Source organism: Lepidochelys kempii, chromosome 1 (genome assembly GCF_965140265.1).
Source record: "Lepidochelys kempii isolate rLepKem1 chromosome 1, rLepKem1.hap2, whole genome shotgun sequence".
In the NCBI taxonomy this organism is placed as follows: Eukaryota; Metazoa; Chordata; order Testudines; family Cheloniidae; genus Lepidochelys; species Lepidochelys kempii.
Window position 1 is genome coordinate 44,826,414 of NC_133256.1, and position 25,021 is coordinate 44,851,434.

The window sequence follows — 25,021 nt, forward strand, 5'->3', positions numbered from 1 at the left end:
CACAGTAAGGGAGAACTTGGTTTTTATTGTCCCTGTTCAAGCTGTGAATTGTAGTACCTCTCTCAAACAACTAGTTAAATAAGATCAAGGAGCATCTATTGACAAAGAGTAAGCATTGAATTTAAAAAGAGCATAATCTTGGCAGGCTAGAATATGATCCGGTGACTTCTGATTGTCTGAAGTTTTTCTCTAATCCAAAATCAATTTAGCTCACGTTTCATTAGCATGCATCCAAGACAATGTTCCTGAGTCACAGCTACATTTACTTGCATGTGGGGGACCCTTCTGGCAGTGGGACCACTTCCGTTGTCTGATGGGGAGCATATTGCTCTTGATCAAGGGTTTACTTTAAAGTTTGTTCCACTGACATCCTCATAGCGCAGAATTATAAAACTAGGAGGATGGGCTTTTACTTATAACAAGAAATGGCTCGCTTATGTAAGAATTGTCATCCTGAAAATATTTCTAATCTCTTCAGTCATTCATGACGTGCTGAAGTCTTTTAGGTCGTGGCCTTGTGAAAGATGACAGTGGAATTATGTTGCAGAATACCAGGAATAGGTTAATTCTTTTCTGGTGTTTGCTCTGTAGAGAGGGGATGTAATCTAAAATTTTGCCTGCTACAGTTGTTGATTCTAGTCTTTTGTGTTTTACTGCAGGATGTAGTGACATAGGCACACCTTTTCATTACCGGGTGTTGGACCTCTGTGGAACTCCCTGCCCTTGGTATAAAGCTTTTCTGTTTGCGTCCATTCGGTTTGATCATTTTTTGGAATTTTTTTGACCTGCTCCTCATGAGTTTTATCCCACTATTATCAACTTTCTGGAAAAGTGCTTAGCTCTGTTTACTCAAGTGATCACCACTTAGGTCACCTGGGCTGGCCTAGCTCAGATGCGAGTGACCGCACTGCAAAGCCATAATCGGGTGCATCTACTCAACATCATACAGACTGGGGTTGCACTCTGTCATGCTTTCTGGAGTGGTTAACAACTGTGCATGCCAGCCTCAGGGCAGACTGTCAAAAAGGCACCCCAAACTGGTGGTATATTCTATAATTAGATTTCACCAAACAGGTAACAAATATGAACTCCTGAATCACTGTAACAGTCTTACCATGGAGTTCCAGACAGTTCCCTTGGGCATTTCGATCTATCTTGCCATCCAAGCAAGCAGAACTTAGTGATAAATGGTCACTTGCACCAAAAATCATAAAATATTCAGGTTGCCCCCAGTCCCAAGAGACCAGTCACTTACCCCGGATCAATTTGTACTTTAGATCTCACACCAAAAGCAATGCTGGTAGCCAATCCTATAGTAAACTAACTAAGGATTTATTAACGAGGAAAAAGAAGAGTTATATACAGGTTAAAGCAGGCAACATACAAGCACAAAAGAGTCAGTCTGTGGTTCCAAAAGGTGACAGAGATGGAGTAGTCCATCCACTGAATGTCTTTTTAGACTAACCCAGGTTAACCCTGAGAATCTCTACTTTTTGTTTCTTTGCTCCAGCCCTGGTAAGAGTCCAAACAGCATAAGAGAGATTCAGTTTCTCCTTGTCAAGGATTTTAATCCTCTCCACACCAGAGTCCAAACTGATGGGATGAGTTTATGTGTAGGTCTCCCCTTCCTGGAAGGAGTTAGGAATGCATCAACAGGGACTCTTTCTTTCAGTGCTACCCAATATCTCATTTGCCTTCTGTGGGCCATCTTGTACACAGAACAAGCCCTTTACTTGTGCCCTTGTTGCCAAGAAGGCCAATGGCATTTTGGGATGTATAAGTAAGGGCATAGCGAGCAGATCGAGGGACGTGATCGTTCCCCTCTATTCGACATTGGTGAGGCCTCATCTGGAGTACTGTGTCCAGTTTTGGGCCCCACACTTCAAGAAGGATGTGGATAAATTGGAGAGAGTCCAGCGAAGGGCAACAAAAATGATTAGGGGACTGGAACACATGAGTTATGAGGAGAGGCTGGGGGAGCTGGGATTGTTTAGCCTGCAGAAGAGAAGAATGAGGGGGGATTTGATAGCTGCTTTCAACTACCTGAAAGGGGGTTCCAAAGAGGATGGCTCTAGACTGTTCTCAATGGTAGCAGATGACAGAACGAGGAGTAATGGTCTCAAGTTGCAGTGGGGGAGGTTTAGGTTGGATATTAGGAAAAACTTTTTCACTAAGAGGGTGGTGAAACACTGGAATGCGTTACCTAGGGAGGTGGTAGAATCTCCTTCCTTAGAGGTTTTTAAGGTCAGGCTTGACAAAGCCCTGGCTGGGATGATTTAACTGGGAATTGGTCCTGCTTCGAGCAGGGGGTTGGACTAGATGACCTTCTGGGGTCCCTTCCAACCCTGATATTCTATGATTCTACTTTAATTAGTTACTTTAACAAGCCCTTTAATTAGTGCTTCTTTTCCTGTTTGGTGAATTACACAATTACAGAGGTTTACAATTCAAAGTAACTTTTCACTGTGGGCCAGTGGTGAGCAAACTTTTCCAGTTGTGCTTCCCCCACCCCCGTACCATTAACGTTGTCTGTCCATGACCCCCTCCACTACTACACAGTCAAGGCTTCTTCAGCGGCAGCGCTTGGACTGAAGGCAGAGCTGGGGATGGAACTGTGGTTGGGAAAGGAGCTGGGGCTAGAGGTGAAGCTGGGCTGGGGGCGGAGAAGGAATGAGGCCAGAACTGGGCTGGGGTTCGGGGTGGAATGAGGTTGGGGGCGGATCTGACATGCAGGCGGAGCAGGCCTGGAGGCTGAATGGGGTTGAAGGCAGAGCTGGTCTGGGACCAGAGCAGAGCTGGAAGTGTGTCGCTCTATCCCTGCCCCACATGGAGGCTGGCCCGGGCCCTGTCACACTCTTCTCCAACTGTTCCTCCACTCCCCCAGGGGGTGTGCACCCCACAGTTTGGGGACCACTGCCATGAGCTCTAGAGATTATAAGTGAGATCAATATATGCAGCATCCAACAAGCATTTTATAAAAGTCTAAACACATTCTTATCAACTTAACATCTAAAATATATTTTGATAATGCTAACACATAGGTAAGCAAGACTGGTTTCCAGCTATGCATTTGTAAGTGTTTAGTGAGGCTTGGGGCCTTGGCATGAGCTGGGACCTAGTCTGCCAGTGTGTCACATTCGTGTGAGTTGCTAGGACTTCTGGAGACACATCCCATCATTCTTAGCACTGCAGAAAGCTAAACTGCTCTGATTCTTTTGCAGTGCATTGTGGGACAACGTGTCCGTCTTTCTCTGCACATGGAGGGAATTGTGGGAAAGCATTGGAAGACTGTCAGCACTTGAGTGGGCTAGTCTGTGTCATGACAGCAAAGTGGGCAGGTTACCAGCCCAAGTGAAAGCAGCACTCTGTCTTTATCTTATAGCCCCAGAAAAGCCAGCTAGCATGGGTTGAAAGCACCTCCAAACTTGGGTCAGAGGTTTTTGTGGCGTAGGAGGCTGGGCTAGAAACACTCATACGAGACCAGATTAACTCGGCAGTGGAAATGTAGACTGTCTGTCCTGTAGCTTGAGCATTCTGGTGCAGGGACTGTCTTCCTTAGTGCATGCATTTACAGTTCAAATTCAACAAGATTCTGATCCTCGATTGTGTTACTACCGTAATACTACTAATGAGGGAATATGCCAGGAGTCTGAGTGTTTCAACTGATTTGCATTGCATTCATTTATATTAATGTTTTGTTTGTCGTAGCTATGAATCTTTATTTCTCACAGTATTCTAAGGGTATGTCTTCACTACCTGCCGGATCGGCAGGCAGCGATCGATCCAGCGGGGATCGATTTATTGCGTCTAGTCTAGATGCGATAAATCGATCCCTGAGCGCTCTCCTGTCGACTTCTGTACTCCAGCGCCGCGAGAGGCACAGACAGAGTTGATGGGGTAGCGGCAGCAGTCGACTCACGGTGGTGAAGACACCACGGTAAGTCGATCTAAGTACGTCGACTTCAACTATGTTATTCATGTAGCTGAAGTTGCGTAACTTAGTTCGATTTCTCCCCCCACCCCAGCGTAGACCAGGGCTAACATAGACTAAAACTAAATACTCAATAACATTTTGTGCTATTTTCTCTGTAGTCTGTCTTATTGGGGAAGGAGAGATGATTGCTGTAAACAGTCTGAGTGATCAGTTTAACATTGAGAGTTTGTCTTGAGCTACTTTAGATCTGTCTGACACCCTGCTCTCCCCTTCCCCCCTCCCCCCCGCCCCTCCCTCCCCAAAAGTGCATATCAGATCAGTAACTGCTTAAGTCGCTAACTGGCACAGAAAACTCCAGCTTTCTAGTGCAGAAATAAAGTTTGGTATTTTAGTTGAGTAATCACTCCTTGATCTTTTTTACCTTCTCAGCATATGTTGAGCACTCTTTCATTAGTGTTTTCTGTATCAAAAGGCAAATATTGCTCCCACTGTGATACTTAGATTGTAAGCCCCTTGGGGCAGGGACTGTTTTGTTTCTGTACAGAGCCTCACACAATGGATTTCTGGCCTATGTCTACGGCTCCTAAGTGCTACAGTGATGCAAATAATTGCAGTTTTCCAAGAAGATAAACATTTGGCTGTGCTTTTCCTTTGCATATAACAAAAATTACATTTGATTCTAGTGTTTGTTTATTAAACAGATGTAATAGTCACTGTCTTGTCCCTTTAAGACAGTGACTATTACATCTGTTTAATAAACAAACACTAGAATCAAATGTAATTTTTGTTATATGCAAAGGAAAAGCACAGCCAAATGCATATGCATATCGCATCTGCTGCAGTTCACCGTATCTAAACGAGTATATAATGAAATAAAGTGCAGGTGTGAGTGACAGAGCCTTGCCCAATAAGGCAACAAACGTCCTGTCACCCTGACATGAAACAGTGATAGATATGAATGATGAAGAGGGGATATTTTAAAAATGTGTGCAAAGCGAGACTACTGGTGTAAAGTTTGTGGAGGATTATTCACATACTGATTCATCAGCAGGGCAATAAAGCTAAAATTAAATCATTGGGAGCCTCCATGTGGTGTGCCAGAGTTCTGTGGGTTAGAAGAGGAAGTGTCTTGTCCTTCAAAATCTGAACCAAAGGAACCTTCACCACCAAGAGTGAACTAAAGATAAAGATGTTAACAGAAATGAAAGCAAGACACATTCCTCTCCTCTCTCTCTGGCCTTCCCACAACCCCCCAAACAGTAACATTTCATCTGGAATCATCTATAGCAATGTGCTTTACTTTTCAACAGTGGCTGTTAACTACAGTCTTGAGCAATTTCCCAGAAATGTTGACGCATTCCTGGGGAAAACCAACAAATTGACATTTTATATGGAAAAGGATGAAGATACTTGTAAATTTCTCAGCATTGAGGCACATATGTAAGAGCACTGTTGAATCAGGGACTTACTAAGAGGAGCCACAGTGATGACCCTGATAGTCCCAAAACAAACACCAATGAAACATCTGAAAAGAGCAAACTTGATTTCCTAGTCAAATTTAGTTCTAGTACTCCTTTTCTGGAAGCATTGTTTCCACCGTAGCCGCACACACAGCTACATCTTTTAGTTGCAGAGTGTCTTCACTATTAACAACCCGCCCCTCTGATTTTTTTTTTTTTTTTTTTTTGTAGTCTCCCTATTTCTAGTCATTATTTTAGGTCAGTCATTAAAATCAACAACTAAGATCTGCACTCTGTGTATTTTGCTGTTCTAGAAGCATGGCTTTTGGGCTATGATTTGGAAATGGATTGAAATCAGTTTGCTTTTCCATGGCCCACTGAACTGTAGTAATGACTGAATTACTAGTGATTTGAGTCGCAATGAAAGAAATGATCTGGGGTAATAAGGCTCAGCATTCCAATTCTGTTGAACAATACAATCTTTCATTCTTATTTCCCGAATGAAATTTGAAATGAGCTTGTTTGTTTATCTTGTCTGTACACTCTGGGATTGGGGGAGGGGTTAAATTATACTCCTTTCTATTCTTTATATGGCATAAAATGGTACCAGTTGCAGATAAGCAGTAGTTATTGTGTTATATGCCTTTTGTTTTGGAACGTTTTTGGTTTCTGCTTTTTGAGTATCGTGCTGCATCAGCAATCAGACTGCAGCAGTCAGTTTTTTAAACCTGTTGCCTTTTCGCACTGAATTTTCATCCTAACTTTTAAAATGACTTAATTCTCATGAATTTGAATCAAAAGTTACAGTACTTATTGGAGGAGTTGTCACCGGTTTGAAGATCTATTTTGACCATTCAAAATTATCCATTTAAAAGGGTGGTGGCGCTTTTTAAGTAAGCGCGCGCGTCTGTGCTGCAGCCAAGGAGTGGGGTGCCCGCCTGCTGTACGCGTGCTTGTACTAGCCTGCCAAAAAGGGTAGTGGAGCTGCTGTAGCCTGGGCGACGGCAGCATGCCTCGCCGCTCCAGGTACGTACCCACAGGGTTACCGTGGATTTGTACTCTGGGCAGCTACAGTGCTGCCCCTGCCCATTCTACAGCCCCTACACCCCTCCTGTTAGCAGGCTAGCTCAGATGTGAGCTAGAAGGAGCATGTATGCAAGCTGGGAGTCGCACTTCTGGTTCATAGTGTAGACGTAGCCTTAAAGTAGAATGAAAGTGAGGTACGTTGGTCAATTCTTCATTTCAAAATACGTTAACTTAAATATTACATACGATCCTTGAAGTTAAAGTTGGCTGCGTTTTGTTTGTTCATTGATACTATAATATTTTGCTTTTAGGTCAGCATGATGGTCCTCTGCCCCGGCAGCATGCTGGGTTACTGCCAGAGTCTCTTATTTGGGCATATATTGTGCAGCTCAGCTCTGCGTTGAGGACCATTCATACAGCAGGATTAGCATGTCGAGTTATGGATCCAACAAAGATTCTAGTAACGGGCAAAACAAGGTAATGGAAAACAGCCTTTTCAAATTAGATTGTTGACTATTAAGATCTGTGTGCAACGATAGCTTTTAATTACATTCCTCTTCCAGATATGGGGAAACAACCTAATAATTTGACTAAAATGTTTTGTGTTGGCCCAAGACTAATGACGTGATAAAAGTTTGATGCTCGAAATCAAGTTTTACTAAACTAAGTTTAGAAGAATTTACATCTTGCGTGCTGCTTACTGGATGTTTTCAGAAGGCATGTTTGTGGATCTAACCATTTAAGTTCTTACCTAGAAAGCTTTCAGCTGCAGCATATGTTTTAATAAAAAAAAAATTCTTAGTAAGCTAATTGGCAGCAGGAGAGCTTAGATGACTTTTTTGAAATCTTACCCTGTATTTTTATATGATAAATGTCAGAAAAAAACTAATCAACAGAGAGAAAATCTTACCAAATCTCTTCCCTATTTCCTGTTTGTTTCAAAGGTTACGAGTGAATTGTGTTGGAGTCTTTGATGTTTTAACATTCGATAACAGTCAGAATAATCCACTGGCACTAATGGCTCAGTTTCAGGTAGGATGATAGTGCCATGCTTGCTTTATAATAGGTTGATTTCTGTTAGATAATATGTACCAGGAAAAACTTAATTCCATTTGAAACATTAATTTTCATTAAGGCCTAGACATTTTACATTTTTAGGCTTCAGTGTATATATATTTTAACTATCTTTGGTATTGTCATATCTTTTCCTCCTAAAGCTGTCTAAATTTATTTGTGATTTGTATATATGAGCTGTCATTTTGTTACTCTTGAAACTTCTGAAATAAGATAGCTCTTATATATTGACAACAAGCAAAGCATAGGGCAGCTTACTTTGCAAAACCACAAAAATCAGAATTGGTTGGAAATGAGATTCCTTTTTAAAAGAAGGAAAAATCTTTTAAATTTAGTATGAAAACTTGAGTGAATACTGGGAAACAAATTTAGGATGTGATGTGCGCATGAAGCTGCTACAGAATTGGGCTTGTGTCGTTTATGGTTTTAATAGAAAATGAGATCAATGAACAGTTAATGGTTTAGTTGTACTTTTGTTTCTGCTTTCCATTTTCATGCTATTATAGCCAGAATAGTTCAGAAGTAAATGTGTATCTAAGAGCAAGATAGCTTAACAAATTTTTTTTTAAATTTGTACTTGCACTCACTCGCCTCTTCTTTCCCCTCCCCCGTCCTTAAATGGGCTCACTGTGGGATGACTTCTCTTCCCATTTCCAACAGTTATACACTCCACATACTTCCTGCATTAGGAAGACTCCCTTTAGAGTCAATGAGTGCTATGCCATAATTCTCTGGAGGGTTACTTTCCCTAACTCCCCCTTGCTGCTGACTACTGTCTTCAGAGCATTTTCATCTCCTGACAGCTTTGGGAGTGTAAGACCACAGTAGGAAATTGGACTTAATTTGTTTTCATTAAACAAGCTTAGTCACTGAGAGAATTGCTTATTTATACATACATAGTAATAAATGGGAAGTTTGAATAAGCTGGTTTCTGCCTGGCTAAAGCTCAAGACTTCTCAGAAATGTAGCAGCTTTCTGTTCGTGTTAGAGTAAACCGCTCTCAATTTACTTTACCAGTGTACATTAACTTGTTTCTTATTTCTTCTTAGCTGGATATCTCTTGTTGTATGTTCTTTGTAATCAGCAGAAAAGAAATGGCTAATAAAATTGATTATCTATTCAGCCCTTTTTATTCTGATTATAGCTTTTCTTCAAAAAAACCTTGTCTGGTGGACCTGCAACACATAAGCATTGCTTTCAACTTATGACTAATTGCCCAGTAACCTGAGGATGCTAGCAGGCAAGAGTTGCCTGACTGGCATTTCTTTTAGACCCTTGTGGACAATGCAGGGAGATGTGACCAAGATGTAACCAGAATTGTTCTATTTGTCACCAGTTCATTCACTCTGCTGGGGTGGGATGTGGAAGGGGGTGGATAGAGAGAAGACACCTCCTTCTTCTAAAGCTTCTGATCTCCACAAGAAAGGATCTTTCCCTTCTCGAGAGAGAATTCTGCCCTGGCACTCTTCGTTTGTTAAAATTTAAATTGCAAATAGAAATAGGCAGTTGAATGTTAAGTGTTAATAAAGATGCATATAATTCCTACCAGTTGCTACTAATACAGTCTTCTGTTTTGTGCACACTAAACATATCTTGAAAAATTCTATTGATAGTGTGGGCTTTAAAAGCATTTAGTTTAGATACTCATTTAAAAAAAAAAAAAAAATAACTATTGCAAGTACTTTTAAAAAGTGCCATAGTAAAGTTGTTTGTTTTTTCTATTAGCAAGCAGATCTGATCTCACTAGGAAAAGTTGTGTTGGCGTTGGCTTGCAATTCTTTGTCGGGAATTCAGAGAGAAAATTTGCAGAAAGCTATGGAACTGGTGACAATCAACTATTCCTCTGATCTGAAGAATCTGATTTTGTAAGTTCATAGTATGGATTGAAGCATATTTTTGTTGCCGCTTTTTAAGTTGAAGGAAATTTGTTAGTAGCAAAACACAAATGCAAGATAATATATAGCCGAAGGTACCAATGAATAGTTCATATTTTCAGACACAAATAAGAGTTAAATTCTGTACAGTGTCTAAGATCATTTCAAATTAAAAGAACAGCATTAAAAAGTGGTACTGAATTGTCATCTTAGTAGGTTAAAAGGGCCAACAAAATACATTATTACCCTTGCTATTCAGAGACAACTTTTTATATATTTTCTACAGTATATGTAGTAAATATGAACTCCCATATTCCCTCAGTAAGTGGTGTTTAAGGTGTTCTGACCAAAATATCATAAAATCTTCTTTCAAGAGTCAGAAATAGCATATGAATAATTGGATTTGCATTAAGATCTTAACTTTTGTGTTCTACCTCTTTATACAAACTACAGGCACACTTTAGTTCCTGAAACTGTCCGTTTTTTTATTAATAGGGTTGCTGCCTTTCTGACCAGAGAGATAGGATTTGTTTTTTTGTGTTCATAAATGTAGTCACTGTTTTCCTCACCCACCCCTACAGTCAGAGAGAGAAAAATGGGAGTATTTGTCCCCTGCTCCTCATTTGAAAAAACATCACTTGAAAATTTACAATCTGCATATATCTCCTACTTTTAATCCTGCCCTTTCTGGCATTGATCTACTTCTGCACTGCCATGTGAGTACTCTTTAGCATACTGAGTGCTTTCTCTCAGTGATTGACTGGAAACACAGCATATAGGTAAGTTACAAAGAACATTTTCTCTGCTGCTTCAGTACTGCTGCTTGACATTTATATAAGAAGACATAGTGGCAGCTTCAGAGCCAGATGCATGTTTAGTGCTCAAAATAGCATTTGAAGCAGAAAATAGGATCTGGTTAAAACAATATGGTGGCATCTCTCTTTAAATGTGATGTGTTCAATTACTCTGTTTGGTTTTTTTGGTAGGTATTTGCTGACTGACCAAAATAGGCTTCGCAGTGTAAACGATATCATGCCTATGATTGGTGCACGATTCTATACTCAACTGGATGCTGCTCAAATGAGAAATGATGTTATAGAGGAAGACCTTGCAAAGGTAAGTCATTCAGTGGTAAAAGGTTGAACATAAGTATCCTACGGGGGGTAGATCTACAATTTATAAAGTTGAACCCTGTTCTTGTTGAGCTCTAGGTGAGTTTTGTCATTGACTTTTTGAGAACTAGAATTTAGTGCTAAATAAGAAATTCTAATAATATTGAAATAAATACCTCAATTACTGATGTCTTTGGGGACAGCCCAAGCATTTGACTGACCTGGGTGCTGGTTGTATAGTCTTAACAAGTCAGAGCTTGAGGTCTCCCTAACTGATTGTAAACCTAAAAGCCTGGTGGCCAGTTCTCTGAGAGGTGGTCAGTGCATGATGGTGGCATTTTAACGTGGGTTTTAGTGGAAGCACCATCATTCTACGGAACCAACAGGCTTAGGAGAAGCTAAAAGACATTCTATGTGCATTGAACTCCTTACCTTATAGAATGAAGATTGCTTTTCTGATTGAGTAGATATGATCTGCAGTACATCAAAACATTTTCAATAGTTTGTATTAGAAATAGGCACAAACAAATACTACCTTTGTTTGATTCCTCAGATTCCATTACTCTTCTCCTTACCCCATATTAACTCCTGTTCAAACAAATGAAAAATAGAGCTATCTGCTGTCACCCTCGCATCAACTAAATCAGTCGCTCATACTGTTCAAATTCAGTCAAGACATGTATTGCTAAGTAGATCTTCTGGAAGTTATATAGCTTCCAGAAGAAGTGTACTTTCCTGTTACTATATAATACTGCTATAGAGAGGGTTTGACTCTTCCTACTTTGACTACAAATCCCCAACAAGATTCAGACCAAGATACATGGTAGGAGGCTTTCGCTGCTTCCCTCTCATGTGACAAAACATGGAATAACTCAAATCTTCAGTCAAAGTGGGATATTAAGGTTTTAAGGGCTTAAATCATGCCTTTATGTCCTGTTTCCCTTAATCCCATTGCCCATACTGAGGTTTTAAAAGGTGACCATATAGCCTAGTGGAAAGAGCACTGAACCAGGAAATCTGGGTTCTGTTCCTGGCTCTCACTGGCCTTCTGGGTGCTTCCCTCTTTGTGCTTTGGTTTCCTCATCTGTAAAATGGGGATAATAAAACTGACTACCTGTGTAAAGCATTTTGAGATCTACAGATAAAAGTTGCTATGTAGTCGTTAGGCATTATTATTTTTTTAATGTATATATTCTGCATGCAAAACCTTGTAGCTGGACAAAGTAGGAGGCTGCACTGCCACTCCATAATCTGAAATTAATACAGTTACAGGAGCAATACAAACTGCTCCGCAGTATTCCAGGAGCCTGAGGAGTATAAATCTTGTTGTCCCTTTTCTTCTTGTCTTTCAAATCAAGCTGTCACACTAATGTATTACAGGATGACTTCATTTGCCAAATTTAGGACCCAGTTCTGCCAACGTTACTCATGTTGAGTAGTAAATTACTTCAGGAGTAATCCTACTGAAATCAGTGGCACTGTGTGTGGAGTAAGCTGCTATGCCACATGAGTGTGGATGGCAGTAACTAGGTCTTGAGATGCTTTATAATGGCACATTATTAGAATCTTTTTTCCTTCTGGAAGCCTGATTTGAACAGCCTCTATTTAAACAAAATATGCATGTATTCAGAATGTGTTATAAACTAGGATACAGGCAGAACAATTTTTTTCTCTCAGACTTGACATGGAGATGGAAAGCAGTGTGTGAAATGGATTATCAGCTGTCTGTGTCATTAAAAAAAAAAAAACCCAAATTGCAGAGGTTCTATACTTTGTGCTGATTTTGTTGCTGTCTTTGTTTGGGATGGTGTCAGGATTTTAGCTCCTTTAGTTATACGCATTTGTTTATAGCTTTCCTTTTGAACAGATGTGCTTTGTGTCTAAAGTGGTCTTGGATCTGATACTTATTATGCATTTGGATTGCAATCTGATTTACCAGTATTAGCAAACGCCTTTTACTAATGGTGGCCAGCAAAAACAAAAAAAGTGAGAAGAAAACAAAACAATCCAAATTGAATGTCCAGGTAACCAAGATAAGAGGGGCATGAAGCAACTAGGAAATTTAGCATTTTCCTCTTCCGTCTGATGTCTAGACCCTGCTCCTGCTCCATCTTAAAACCCAATATACTTTTTTAAAGTATCCACCCTCTGGTATCCTAAACAAATGGGGTAGCTGGAGTCTGCATTGGTGTTCCATGAGGCAATGAAGCTGATAGTCTAGCCCTTTCTGGGGCAGAAACATGGCCTGGGTGCTGGCCAGACTGGAGATTTGCAAAGGAAGAAAATGAAGCACAAAGATCAATAACGCTGACTTTGGGTATGCAGTGCAATGTATTGATGAATCTATTTCTAGAAAATGTAAACCATCTTCATCAAAATTAATCTGATGGGTCTTTGCAATTTTGTTACACAAGATCAGTTTTGCTGCATTGAGGCTTTTGTGTGCACCCGTGTCTAAGTTTTGTGTTTCTTCCCAACTTTGAACTAATCATACATTTCTTGTGTTATAGGAGGTGCAGAATGGAAGGTTGTTTAGGCTTCTAGCAAAATTGGGAACAATCAATGAGAGGCCAGAGTAAGAGATGCAATGCTTTTTTTCATAGTACAATATATAAAATCCAGTTTATAATTCAAGATTTCTACCCTCACAGATATGATCTGAATAATCCTATCTCCAGTTATGCCTCTGAAGAAGTAAGAAGTAAAAACACCTTGAGGCAATGAGTTAGGCTATTTTAATCAGAATTTTAACTTAAAGAAAAGAAAAATATTCCTATCTGAACATATATATTTGTGTTTCTTTACCATATATTTAGCATATATATTGTATTTGAGGTTTATTATGCTTGAGAGCACATATACAAGGCTATGGCTTACCTCAATATGTAATTATAGTAAAGTGTTTCAGAAGAGTTTGAATGAGGCATAGTTTTGTGCCGATTATCTGTCTGCTAATATGAAACAATGTACTTTTCACTGGCCTATTTTCAAAATCACTTAAATAAACTGTTAGGTAACTGCAGATTTGAGTTACAATATAACTAGTTTTTAGCATTCGTCTGGTAACTTTGATGGTTTTCCTCCCAATCCCTTTCCTGCAAGCTTTTAGTAAACATTTAACTTCAGGTACTTTAGCTGAGGAACTATGGATAAAGCTTCTTATATCTTTGTGATAGGAAGAAAACACTACTACTTGGTAGTAGGTTATCTAAGCTCCGCTACATAATGAGACAGTATTTATCTTGAAGAGTTAATGAGCAAATATCTTTTTAACTCCTTGATTGTTAATGTGAAGCTTTGTTTTGCACCAGATTTCAGAAAGACCCAACTTGGTCAGAAACTGGAGATCGATATCTACTGAAGCTCTTTCGGGATCATCTTTTCCATCAGGTGACAGAAGCGGGCACTCCTTGGATTGACCTCAGTCACATTATCTCATGTCTTAACAAGGTAACCTGTATCTGTGTTCTTTCTTTAAAGAATGATTTGGTGAAGCTTTCACTCATGTGACATTCCATGGTTGAAAGAAAATGGATGCGTCACTGACAGACTAATTCTGTTGATTTAGTTGATATTTTCCTAATCTGTGTGAGAACAGATTATCCAGTAAATTAGCATGTAACCTTTCATGGATATTTTAATTAGAAGTACTGCTATGTTAATGTTAAAACTGGGAATTCATTAGAGTGGTGTACAGTGGCCCCTTTTTGTCATGCTAAAGGATAACCGAGAGGGACCCTAAAAGTCCTGTAATCAGCCCCTAGAGTATGATTCTCCTGGCACAGGTACAGTGGAAGACCTCAATAAGGCTGTCTTCTGAAGATGCCCTCACACACCCTGCTGTTGGGGGTTTGCCGGGGCAGGGCTGGGGGCGACAGGGTTGTATCTGGAGGGGTACCACAGCATGCAGTGCTGCATGGATTCCAGGCAGCATTGTGGCACATAGGGGCACCCCAGGGAGATTTCTGTAACATAGACGCAATGGCTTGTCTAAATTGTGCCAGAGTCCTTTCCAGCCCCCAGAGCAGCTCAGCAGTAGTAGGGTGCATAATTGGTTTAAAGAGGCCACTTGCAGTATTCTAAGATTTTAGTTGCGTCACTGGCAAAACTTTAGTTGAGCACTCTCATGAATGGCAGCAGAGGCATATCTTTCTGTTCCGCTCCGTAAACGAAATAAAAAAGAAACAGACTTACTTTTTCCCTGCAGCTTGTACTTCAACTTTGCAGATGTTTTACCAAACTTTAGCAATCCAAAACCACCTTTCTTTTCCAGAGAAGCTTGACCATACTCAGATCCTTAGATACTAGCAACTACTAATTAACTTCAGCCAAAACTTCTCCCTAAATTATTGGTGGCTCTTAATCTGGCCACTGGATTATTTCCTTAATCTCCTTTTACTTTTAATTTTGTTTTGTCAGTCTCTTTAAATCCTGATTTAAAGGGATTTATGAGGCTAAATAAAGGAGATTGGGGGAGTGTGTGCTAATGGCCAGGTGAAAATTAAAGGCATGTATGCTGATGCTCAAACAGGAGGTGAAGAGCTACAGCAATTTTGGGGGGATGTAATTCTGTAAGTCAGGGGAAAGAATATATTGCAGAATATTGTGTGCTAGAAACTTTTGTGGCTTATGCTCAAAACAAATGGTTAGTTCTAGGGTTGTGGACCCATAATGCAAAGAATCACTATCTAGGGCTGAAGGACCTCAATATCTTGGCAGTAAAGGCACTCTAAAAAAAGCATTCTTAAACTTCAGAAAGCAGCATATTGGAAAACGGATCCTAGTAAAATGGGGTATCTGGCTTTCATACTTTGCTCTTGAAATGTCATTGTTAGATTCAGACTTATTCAAGTATCATAAGGGGAAGGAACTTCTATATCCGAGTGCGACATTTCTGTGCACCTATTTACCTAAGGACCAGCGGAAGAAAGCCACATGTAGTCAGGTACATGGTCAATAGCATGGCTTTGTTTGTTATTGATCTGCAGTGTTTCAAATCCAGTAGGATACCTCAGATTACGCGTATACAGCACTTGAACAATAGATAGAAGATCTTACATTGCACTTACAGTTGGTACTCTTTGTCTTCAAACTGGTTTCTTTTTTTGAAAATTAATCCTAATAACACCCTAGGAGAAGTGTTGCGGGGTGGTGGAGGCAGTATTATACCCATTTTACAGAAATAGAAAACAAATCAGTCTCTCTGCATTAGTTTGCCTGAAGCCTCACACAACAGTGAGGCTAGAATTCGGGAGGTTCTAGCTTTTATTGCTGTGAGTTCAGATCAGTATGCTGCACCTCTTTCTACAAGATGTTTTCTATCTTACAGTGTTGCTCCTGAGAACATCCAATTAAACAAGAACTCGGTGGCTAACCTAGTTCTCCTTTTCCTCTATTCAATCAGGCATAACAGTACATTTATCTGTTTCCATAGCACTCATTACCATATTATCTACAAATCTACTAGTACCCCCATTATCCCCTGGGGTATGTTTCCAAAGTGTTGCTCTATATACCGTAATACAGACAGTGAAGCCTGTGTTTGGACAAGAGTTTGTGGTATAAAACAAATGTTGAAGATCCCTTAAACTATTTTCAAAAGAAAGCAGCACCCATTGTACTTAGCAAAGAATCTGCAAGTTACAAATTAATGAACACCTTTTGCAGTGTAGAAATTGTGTACTCTTTGTAAAATATAAAGTTCCCCTAGAGATTTCTACACCACTTGCTGGTAGAAATATCATAAAATATTAGTGACACAAGCTGTGTGGAAGCCAGTTGAGAATGTATGTTAGTTTATTTCCATGTTGCTTCAATGCTAGTTTAATCGGTAGAAGAAAAACTTGAGACGTTGGTTGGGAAAAAAAAGTTTGTTTTTCTTCTGACTGACTGACAGCCTGTATTAACTGTCTGTCAGAGATCAAAATTAGATAATGTCTGCATTCTAGACTGAGAAAAAGGATACTGCCTAACAAAACTTCAGCTAGTTAATTTTGTTCCCACCTTCACTGGCCACTAGCCAGTTTGAATTCGGAAGTTAAAGTTTCAGCTATTACAGAGCACAGGACTAGGCAGCCAAAATTGCTCAGATGCTGATACTTCCTGTAGTTTTGTTTAAAATGGCTGAAGATCCATCCCTCCTAACTGGTCCATTTGATGAACATGTCCCGTAACTTGCACAGAAATTCAGTGATGTGGCTCAGGCCTATATAGAGATTATCCCTCCCTAGCTTGCTTGGTTGTTTTAAGGGGAGTGGTATTTCAGAAGGGTTGGACCAAGTTCCCTTCTTCTTCTGCAATGTTTTTTTAACTTGTGGTTCTTGACCATTAATCTGATGCAGGGTCAGATTTGAGTTGACTAATCACAGGTTTGAAAATGTTTAACAGGTTGTATATGTTGAAAGAGAAAAACCTTGCCCTTTCTGTGAATCACACTCTCACAAGCTTGCTAAAAACCTCATAGGTTTTGTGTTTAAGAAAATGATTGTACTGCCATTTGTCACATTTTATCTTTTGCATTCTTGTTACAGTTAGATGCTGGTGTGCCAGAAAAAATAAGCCTCATTTCCAGAGACGAGAAGAGTGTCCTTGTGGTAACTTACAGCGATTTAAAACGCTGCTTTGAAAATACTTTTCAAGAACTAATTGCAGCCGCAAATGGTCAGTTGTAGTATTTGCTGAAAGCATGCAGGACATTGCTGAGGAACTTAACCAATAGCAAATTGCACTACAGCTGAATTATTGTTGTCATCTCATTTCACATTTGGGAAACAAACAGGAGATGAGCAAAGCTGCTTGCACTTCAGTCAGGTACACTGTTACTTGAAGGGAAGAATGTTTCATTTATCCTAGAGCTATGGCTGCCATTGGAGGCTTTATCTGTGAAGAATTTATTTTAGATTAAGGAACACATCAGGTGCATGATGTTCCTGCTTTTATTTTTTCCACTTGTATATGCACTAATTTTAATTTTTTTAAGACTTTTCTGATCTCTGATGTTTTGCCACATTGTATACTTATTAAGGGAAACTCTTTGCAAGGACATTTCTGGGATACATTTTTGTCACTGAGGATATTGCTCAATTTATTCATTTTGATATTATTTGCACCCAGAATAGCATAAAGGACCAGGGAAATAATTTCATAGAAATTGTGCTCTATAAATGAGAGTTTAGTTTGTAATCTCTGTAAAAGTGTGTTGTATGCGAGCTCTGTATGCCACCCACAGTTAGTTAACAAACCAACCAGAAGATGCATATTTAAAAAAAAAAAAAAAAAATCAAGTATCAGTGAATTGACATGTATAAAATCCCCTCTCATTTAAGCCTTGTCTAAGCAACGTGACAAAATAGCAACCTTTGAAACACCTATAATTTAAGGGGCATATCAAATTTGCTCTAAACACAACCAACGCCTTTAAAAACTGTTTGTATGTTTTCCTGCTAGTCAGCTGCATTTACATTTATGCAATTTTTTTAACAGAATTTTTTTAAAGAAATTGTGTTAAATGCCTGAAGTTTCAGGAGTGTATTACTTTAGGTTATTTACAGTATAATTTTTGTATAAAGTTCTGTTCTTTGAACCACAGCTTTATTATGGTACTCTACACTGGATACAGAAACAAAGACACTGTTAAGAAGATTAACTAAACACAGCAGTTGTCTGGCATCAAGAGCTTTTGAAGTTTTACAACCTGAATCTGGAGGGATAATGATCTGCTGTGCCTTTGCAGTCACTGCTTAGCCCAAAGTAATATTACTTTTGATAATACTCAACACATGAATATTCCTGAAGTAATTCAGTCTGGAATTTTCCTCCTCAATTAACTTTCTAATATTTGGACATGCAGTTGTGTCTCCAAACTTGGGTATTCCTGGGATTTATAGTAAAAGATAAACAGCTACACTTTGATATTGAAGACTGCCAAATATGTAGGAATTTCCTTTCGTAAAGCAGTAGTGAAGACTGTATCTATCCTTTCCCAGCACTGAATATTTTAATAGCACTGGGTGCTCACCATGAAGAAAATGTGGAAACTCAAAAGGTCAGGACAGACTCTAAGCACTTGCAGCTGATGTTACTGACATCAATTTTAATAATTCTCAATATTTGTAGTTTTCAGAGAAGTTTTTAATATTTCTCTGTTCACTTTTATAAGCTTTAAAATGATTCTCCGCCTTGAGACTTGCATCAAGAAAAGCAACTCTTTTCACATCGGAAGCTCTGAAGACTAGGGACCGTGCTTTACATATTTTAGAAAATGTGGTTGAGTCCGCATTTGGTAGCATCAGTTGTTGAGTTTAAAAATCAATTATTGTTGCATTTGATCTGAATGAATTTTAAAAGGAACATAACGTTTAATATTCAAAGGATAACAATTGCCACAATATTGTTCTTTTTAATGTAAAAGGAACGGGAACTTTGAGAAGTGAACATGCAAAACAGTCTTTTATCATTAGCTCATGTATTTGAGGAAGAGCAGCTGTCTTTTATATGTTTTTTGACAAATCATATTGTAATTCTTTTGTACAAAAAAGAAGTACTTGTATTCTAGAAGAAATATGAAATGCTTAATTTATAAGCGGGCTGAGGTTTTTTCCGGTATTGTTTTCTTTGAAAATGAAAGGGGATCATCTGTTCAGTTGTGGGGTTTGGGAACCTTTGGAAAATTTAATTTGTGGACCAATATTTTGTGAAAGTTAAGGCAGGGGTAAAATAGGGCTTGAATTCTCATCCTTCCTAGACCAGCAAACCATCCTCTGTGAGACAAGTCTAGAATGCAAACTTGCATGTATTTACATAATTCAGTTTGCTTCAGCCCCTAGTAACCTCAGGACTTGGTTTAAAAAAAAAAAGGAGACAGCTATTAAGTTTTCATAAGTAACTAATGTCAGCCAGAAAACATTTGGTGTCAGGTAATACATAAAACAAATAATTGTTGAGCTTTGTTTTCTATTTATTTCATTTGGTCCATATTTGGGAATGATTTGAACAGTCTGAAGTTCTGCTTGGGTGTTTTTGGGGAGAGCCCTTCTACCGCATTTTAATTCCATTAAGAAGGTTGTCCTAAAGTTATAATCTCTCTTCCATTCCGAAGAAGAGCTGTATGTGTATATTTTTAAAAAAAAACAAAAACCACCCAGGACATACCCTTCCATGTGGGAAATTATTGTGATCTTCCTATCTTTACAGCTAAAAGCACAGAAAGGGCAACCTTTGAAATCATGTGATGTTGGTCATTTTAATTTTTGTACCTGTTTTAAATTCTGTCTGTGTATTTACTACACTGTAAAAGTTTTTTGGGGGGTACCTATGTTTTGGTTTTTTTGGTTTGTCCCCTGTTTCAGTAATTCAGATGTCAACAGCTTCCCCTAAAAAGCACCAGTATGTTAAGTTCTGTCATGATCCCAATATATGTTATCCATCTTTAATCCTGTTTTCATTCTTCATGTGTACAGCAGTATTTTTAATAAAGAATACCAGAAATAACGTAGCCTTCTTTTGAGCATGCTGAGTGCTGTAGTTGAGTAGTGCTTTTCACATATTAAGTATTGGAAGTATATTGCATTCCATCATATCCCTTTTGTATTTCAGTCTGTAAATGACTCCAGCACAGGGTTGTAACAGTCATGACTTGCAAACTGCGTTTAATGTTTATCACTTACAGTAACTCACATGGCCTACGATTTCTAGATACTGTGCTAGACATAGTAATGTGCATTTCCTTAACTTCCAAGACAAAGTAGTAGCTCCTTTTTGCTTGTATTAAATCAGGTCCACATTACTAGATTAGCCCTAATTCTGAGAAACTGTATTAAAAATACCTTTACATCCATGTTTATTGAGCTCTCTTGTCCAATGACACATATGTATGTTAGCTTCTCTGAAAATTACACATGGGATAACTGACCTCTTTGATGCCCAGAATTATTTGTTCTGTATTGTTAACCAGCAAAAGTGACTTACTGGTGGGGTAAAGTCCTCTGTACCCACACCCGCCCATGCCACATGTTTATGTAATTGTAAAGTCATGAAAATTTTGTAAAATACATGTGAAATTGTCAATATCTTTGTTTTTTTCCTTGCATAAACTTACTCTGGACTGTTGGTCCCTTAAATTGCATTATTGCTTTAGAAAGTTTATTTTGCATATATGACTAAAATAAAACTGCAGCAAGCTTGCTTGGTGCACTCTCCTCAAAAGCTCAGAAGGTAGGAAGCAGTTTTCTATATGGTAAACTTTATAATTTACATTTAAGAAAAGAACTGTGTTGAAAGACCACATACTGCTATAGGAGTACACCCATGTCTTGTCTGTTCCAGAATGCACATAGCAACACTGGTCAATACCTTGCAGAATCCAGTCATGCAAGACATTTTTGGTAAAACTGGAGTAATACTTAGATATATTTGTTATGCACCCATCCACAAGTGTCCCGTGGTGACAATTTGAATGCACTTTCAGTCTGAACCTGGATGATTTGTTTTTGAAAAACTGTATTTTTCATTTCAGAGTAGCAGCCGTGTTAGTCTGTATCCGTAAAAAGAAAAGGAGTACTTGTGGCACCACAGAGACTAACCAATTTAAGTGAGCTGTAGCTCACAGAAACTTATGCTCTAATAAACTTGTTAGTCTCTACAGTGCCACAAGTCCTCCTTTTTATTTTTTTGTAACAACCAGAGCATGAATTTTTAAGTAACGTGAAACAAAACCTAAAATCAGCTCTTTGACTGACTACCATAATGCAGCAGTGCACCTTCTTGGGCATATCTCATGTCTGAACTCCAAGGAAAGGTGGAAAATGTGTGGAATGTTTTTCTAGCATACTTGAAAAATGAATGGTCAGTAAGCAATCTTCAGAATTATTCTGTCCGTACTTGAGTTTGAATTAGCGGAATTGCTGTAGAAATGAGCAACGTTCATTTGAGAACCTGTTGTAGGTAGCCACAAATGCTTCAGTAATTTGTGCCACTGCTAGCCTATGTTAGTTATTATATTAGTATTCTACTTTAAATCCTTAATGCACAGTAGTAGGTACAAGACTTTTTATCCTCCAGGTGTGGCCTCACCAGTGCCGAATAGAGGAGAAGAATCACTTCCCTCAGTCTGCTGGCAGTGCTCCTACTCATGCAGCCTAAAATGCCGTTAGCATTCTTGGCAACAAGAGCACACTGCTGACTCACATCCAGCGTCTCATCCACTGTAATCCCCAGGTCCTTTTCTGCAGAACTGCTGCTTAGCTAGTTGGGCCCCAGCCTGTAGCAGTGCATGGGATTCTTCCATCCTAAGTGCAGGACTCTGCACTTATCCTTATTGAACCTCATCAGATTTCTTTTGGCCCAATCCTCCAATTTGTCTTGCTCACTCTGGACCCTATCCCTACCCTCCAACATATCTACCTCTCCCCTCAGCTTAGTGTCATCTGCAAACTTGCTGAGGATGCAATTCATCCCATCATCCAGATCATTAATAAAGATGTTGAACACAAGCGGCCCTAGGACCAACCCCTGGGGTACTCCGCTTGATACCAGCTGCCAACTAGGCATCGAGCCATTGATCACTACCTGTTGAGCCCGACAATCTAGCCAGCTTTTTATGTACCTTATAATCCATTCATCCAGCCCATACTTTTTAAAACTATTAACCATACTATTTACCCCTTTTGCTGCCTCTAAAATTTAATGAACAACTGGATGGAATAAGAGAACAACACTACTAGGGTCCTATGATTATATAACTAGTGCTGTGCCCTTACTCCCCACTAAAAATTAGATTGTCTCCAGCAACCTTCCACCTAGAGGCCTAGCTAGTCTAAACATTAGCAGTAAGAGCCAGTGAAAGAATTGAGAAATATTCAAGATGGAGTGGATTTAGCATTTTGGTTTCTATACTTTAATCTTGCTTTTTATTCAGACAGTATTATCCTCACTGTGTGGCTTTCAAGGATGTAGTGAGCCCATTTCTCTTCAAATTAAATCATACTGTGGCCAAATTAAACTGTTTTATTGGATGTGGGAGGAGGAAGTAAGATAGAAGATTGTAAATATACACCACTCCCCTGCACTATTACTACTTTCCATGTGGATAAGAACATTTTATGACTTTACTGCTGATAAATGTGAAGTTCTTGGGCTAGCCAGGTGTAACAAGAACAGTAGTACACAGCCTTTCTCCTTCAGTTCAGTACTAGCCTGCTTTCATACATTTGTTCAGAGGTGCTGACATGCTGCATTAGACCACTTAGTCAATCTAGTCCAGTATCCTGTTACTAACAGTGGCTGGTACCAGCTGCTTCAAAGGAAGGTACAAGAAACCCTGCAGTAGGCTGTCAAGGGAAAACCCTGTCCCTCAGGGAAGGTTTCTTGCTAACCCCCATTAGTTAGAAGTTTGTTTAAGCCTTGAAGCATGAGGTCTTATATCCTTTCCAAAACTAATTTAAAGGGTGAAAAAGCTATTCTTTGTTCCATCTAAATGTCCAATCTGTTTCTGCATCCTGCTAAACTGTGGCCTCAATCTCCGGTTCCCTTCTCCATGGCAAACGCGCATCGTCTTTTCAATCTTTCTTCATATGAAATTGTTTCATGTACTTAATTATTCTTGGAACCCAGCATTGAACCAACCACCTGTTTCTTCATGTGGTTGTTTTTTTGTTTGTTTTTTTTAGTGGAACACAGTATTCCAGGTGAGGTTGTTACTGATTTACATAATAGCATAATAATTTACATAATAGCATTTTCCATATTCTCCAGCCTATTCCTTATGCATAATAAGTTTCCTTTTTGCCCTCCGACTGCATATTGATAACTGGTCTCAACTGAGCTGTCCACAATTCCTAGGACTCTTTCCTGAGCTGATAGTTAATTTAGCATAGTAAGGTGTGTGAATAGCCCAAATTGTTGCCTCCAATGTGCATTTGCCAACAATGAGCTTAATATTGATTGTAATGCCCGTTCACTAAACTTAGATTCCTCTGCAGTTCTTTGCTCTTCTCCCAGCTTGAGCAAACCACATGCAAGACAGCTGCTGATTTACTTTTATCTCACTGACTAGACCACTTCGCTGTCTAGTTTTTTGTGGGGAATTTAAGCATTGAGATTGTTAATGTGAAACGGGCTCCTGTGTGTTTTACCTTTTTGACCAGTTTTAAACTTCTCCTGTAATTCTCTAGCCATCTCCATATTTTTTTTTTTTTTTTTTTTATGTAGCACCCTAAATGCTGTCAGTGGTATAATCTCAAATCATCACTTTACACCTGGGAAGCAGACACTTTTGGTTCCTTTTCTTTATTCCAGCATATGTGTATGTGTTTCTCCCCCCCACCTGCCCGCCCTCCCACCCCACCCCCAAAAATAAAAAATATAAAACATCACCTCACTCATCTGCCTGGATTTCTAAAGTTAATTATGGAATTTTGTAGAGTTAGTTTGACAACCTGGCTCAGTGATAGGTAGGGTAGGTGTTTTTCACCCTGAAAGAAATTTTAAATAGTTAAAAATTCTTGAATTGTTTGAAAATAAACTATCAATATTTTATACCATGATTGCTGTCCTTATTTAATAACTAACAGGCAAATGGGGCTAAAACTGCTTTCCTTTCAGGAATGTGTAATAAAAGCTAGAAGACACTAGTGGCTGTCAAACAGAAAAAAGCAGGATTGAAAGGTGCAAAATTTTTCCTCGGTAGCTCTCTGTGTGCTACATAGGGTAGTAAAAATGGCTAAATGCCTCCAACTGAAAAGAATTGTAGACCTTGGTTCATCCCACCTTCCCAGCCTGAATGAAGTGATTGGGTTAGATGTGCTTGCAGAGAGATCTCGCAGCTGCTGATAGACAAAGAGGAAAAGTGAGTTACAGAAGTCCGTTTACCTTTCCTCCACCCCCACTTCTGAATTTTAAGGCAGTTCAAGGTTTCTTTGAGCTCAATGGTCAGGGAACAGCACAAACCCCACACTGTGAATTGCCAGAAACAAACTGAACCCCATTGCCTTTGCTTAAGTGGAGGTATAATAGGCTCTGTGTTGGATGTCTCCCTGGGATGCTGGCCGCCTGCATGTTGCACCCATTAAAATGTGGGTATTTTGAAGGGTAATGTGTAAAGATATTAATAGAGGGCTGTGGTCAGTACAAATTCGAACACAAATCACAGCCTGCCTGGCAAGAGTTCCTTGCCCATTGCTGCTGCTCAGCCACCCAAAAGCAGTGAAGGCTCCAACAAGGTCTCTCAGCTGGAGCTGAGGCATGGGAAGTGGCCAGCTCCCAGATGGGCAGTCGTTAACTTCTTCAGTGTCTGCCACTTACTCCACCTACTGCTCCCCACAAACTCTCTTCGGTGCTATTAGTTCAGTCTTGGCTACGCTGAGCTTCAGTTGACTAGCTTTCATCCCCCAATCTCTGGCATAGGTTGGAAAAGGGGACGAAGTGTCCCTGCCCTTCAGAGCCAATTAAAAGGCTGTAGAGTTGTTCGCTGTACAATAGCAGTACTGCAGCCTGACCCATCCCTCTGTCTCCTCTTGCCACTTCATATGCAGGTTGAACAGCCGA

At 39.4% G+C, this 25,021-nt stretch overlaps 1 protein-coding gene across 7 annotated transcripts in view; it reads left to right on the forward strand.

Moving 5' to 3' along the window:
• Positions 1–20,603, forward strand: part of PAN3 (poly(A) specific ribonuclease subunit PAN3) — a 120,379-nt gene extending 99,776 nt beyond the window's left edge. For 6 of the 7 annotated variants that reach the window (XM_073340697.1, XM_073340702.1, XM_073340719.1 and 3 more), the window contains 7 exons: positions 6,732–6,897; positions 7,365–7,452; positions 9,220–9,359; positions 10,355–10,484; positions 12,991–13,055; positions 13,792–13,930; positions 17,011–20,603. In XM_073340697.1, the coding sequence (XP_073196798.1) occupies positions 6,732–6,897; positions 7,365–7,452; positions 9,220–9,359; positions 10,355–10,484; positions 12,991–13,055; positions 13,792–13,930; positions 17,011–17,151 (869 nt within the window). In that variant the 3' untranslated portion in view covers positions 17,152–20,603. Of the gene's footprint in view, positions 1–6,731; positions 6,898–7,364; positions 7,453–9,219; positions 9,360–9,863; positions 10,085–10,354; positions 10,485–12,990; positions 13,056–13,791; positions 13,931–17,010 lie in introns of those variants that run through there. The other variant, XR_012158470.1, reaches the window with a different exon arrangement.
• The last annotated feature ends 4,418 nt before the right edge of the window (positions 20,604–25,021 follow it).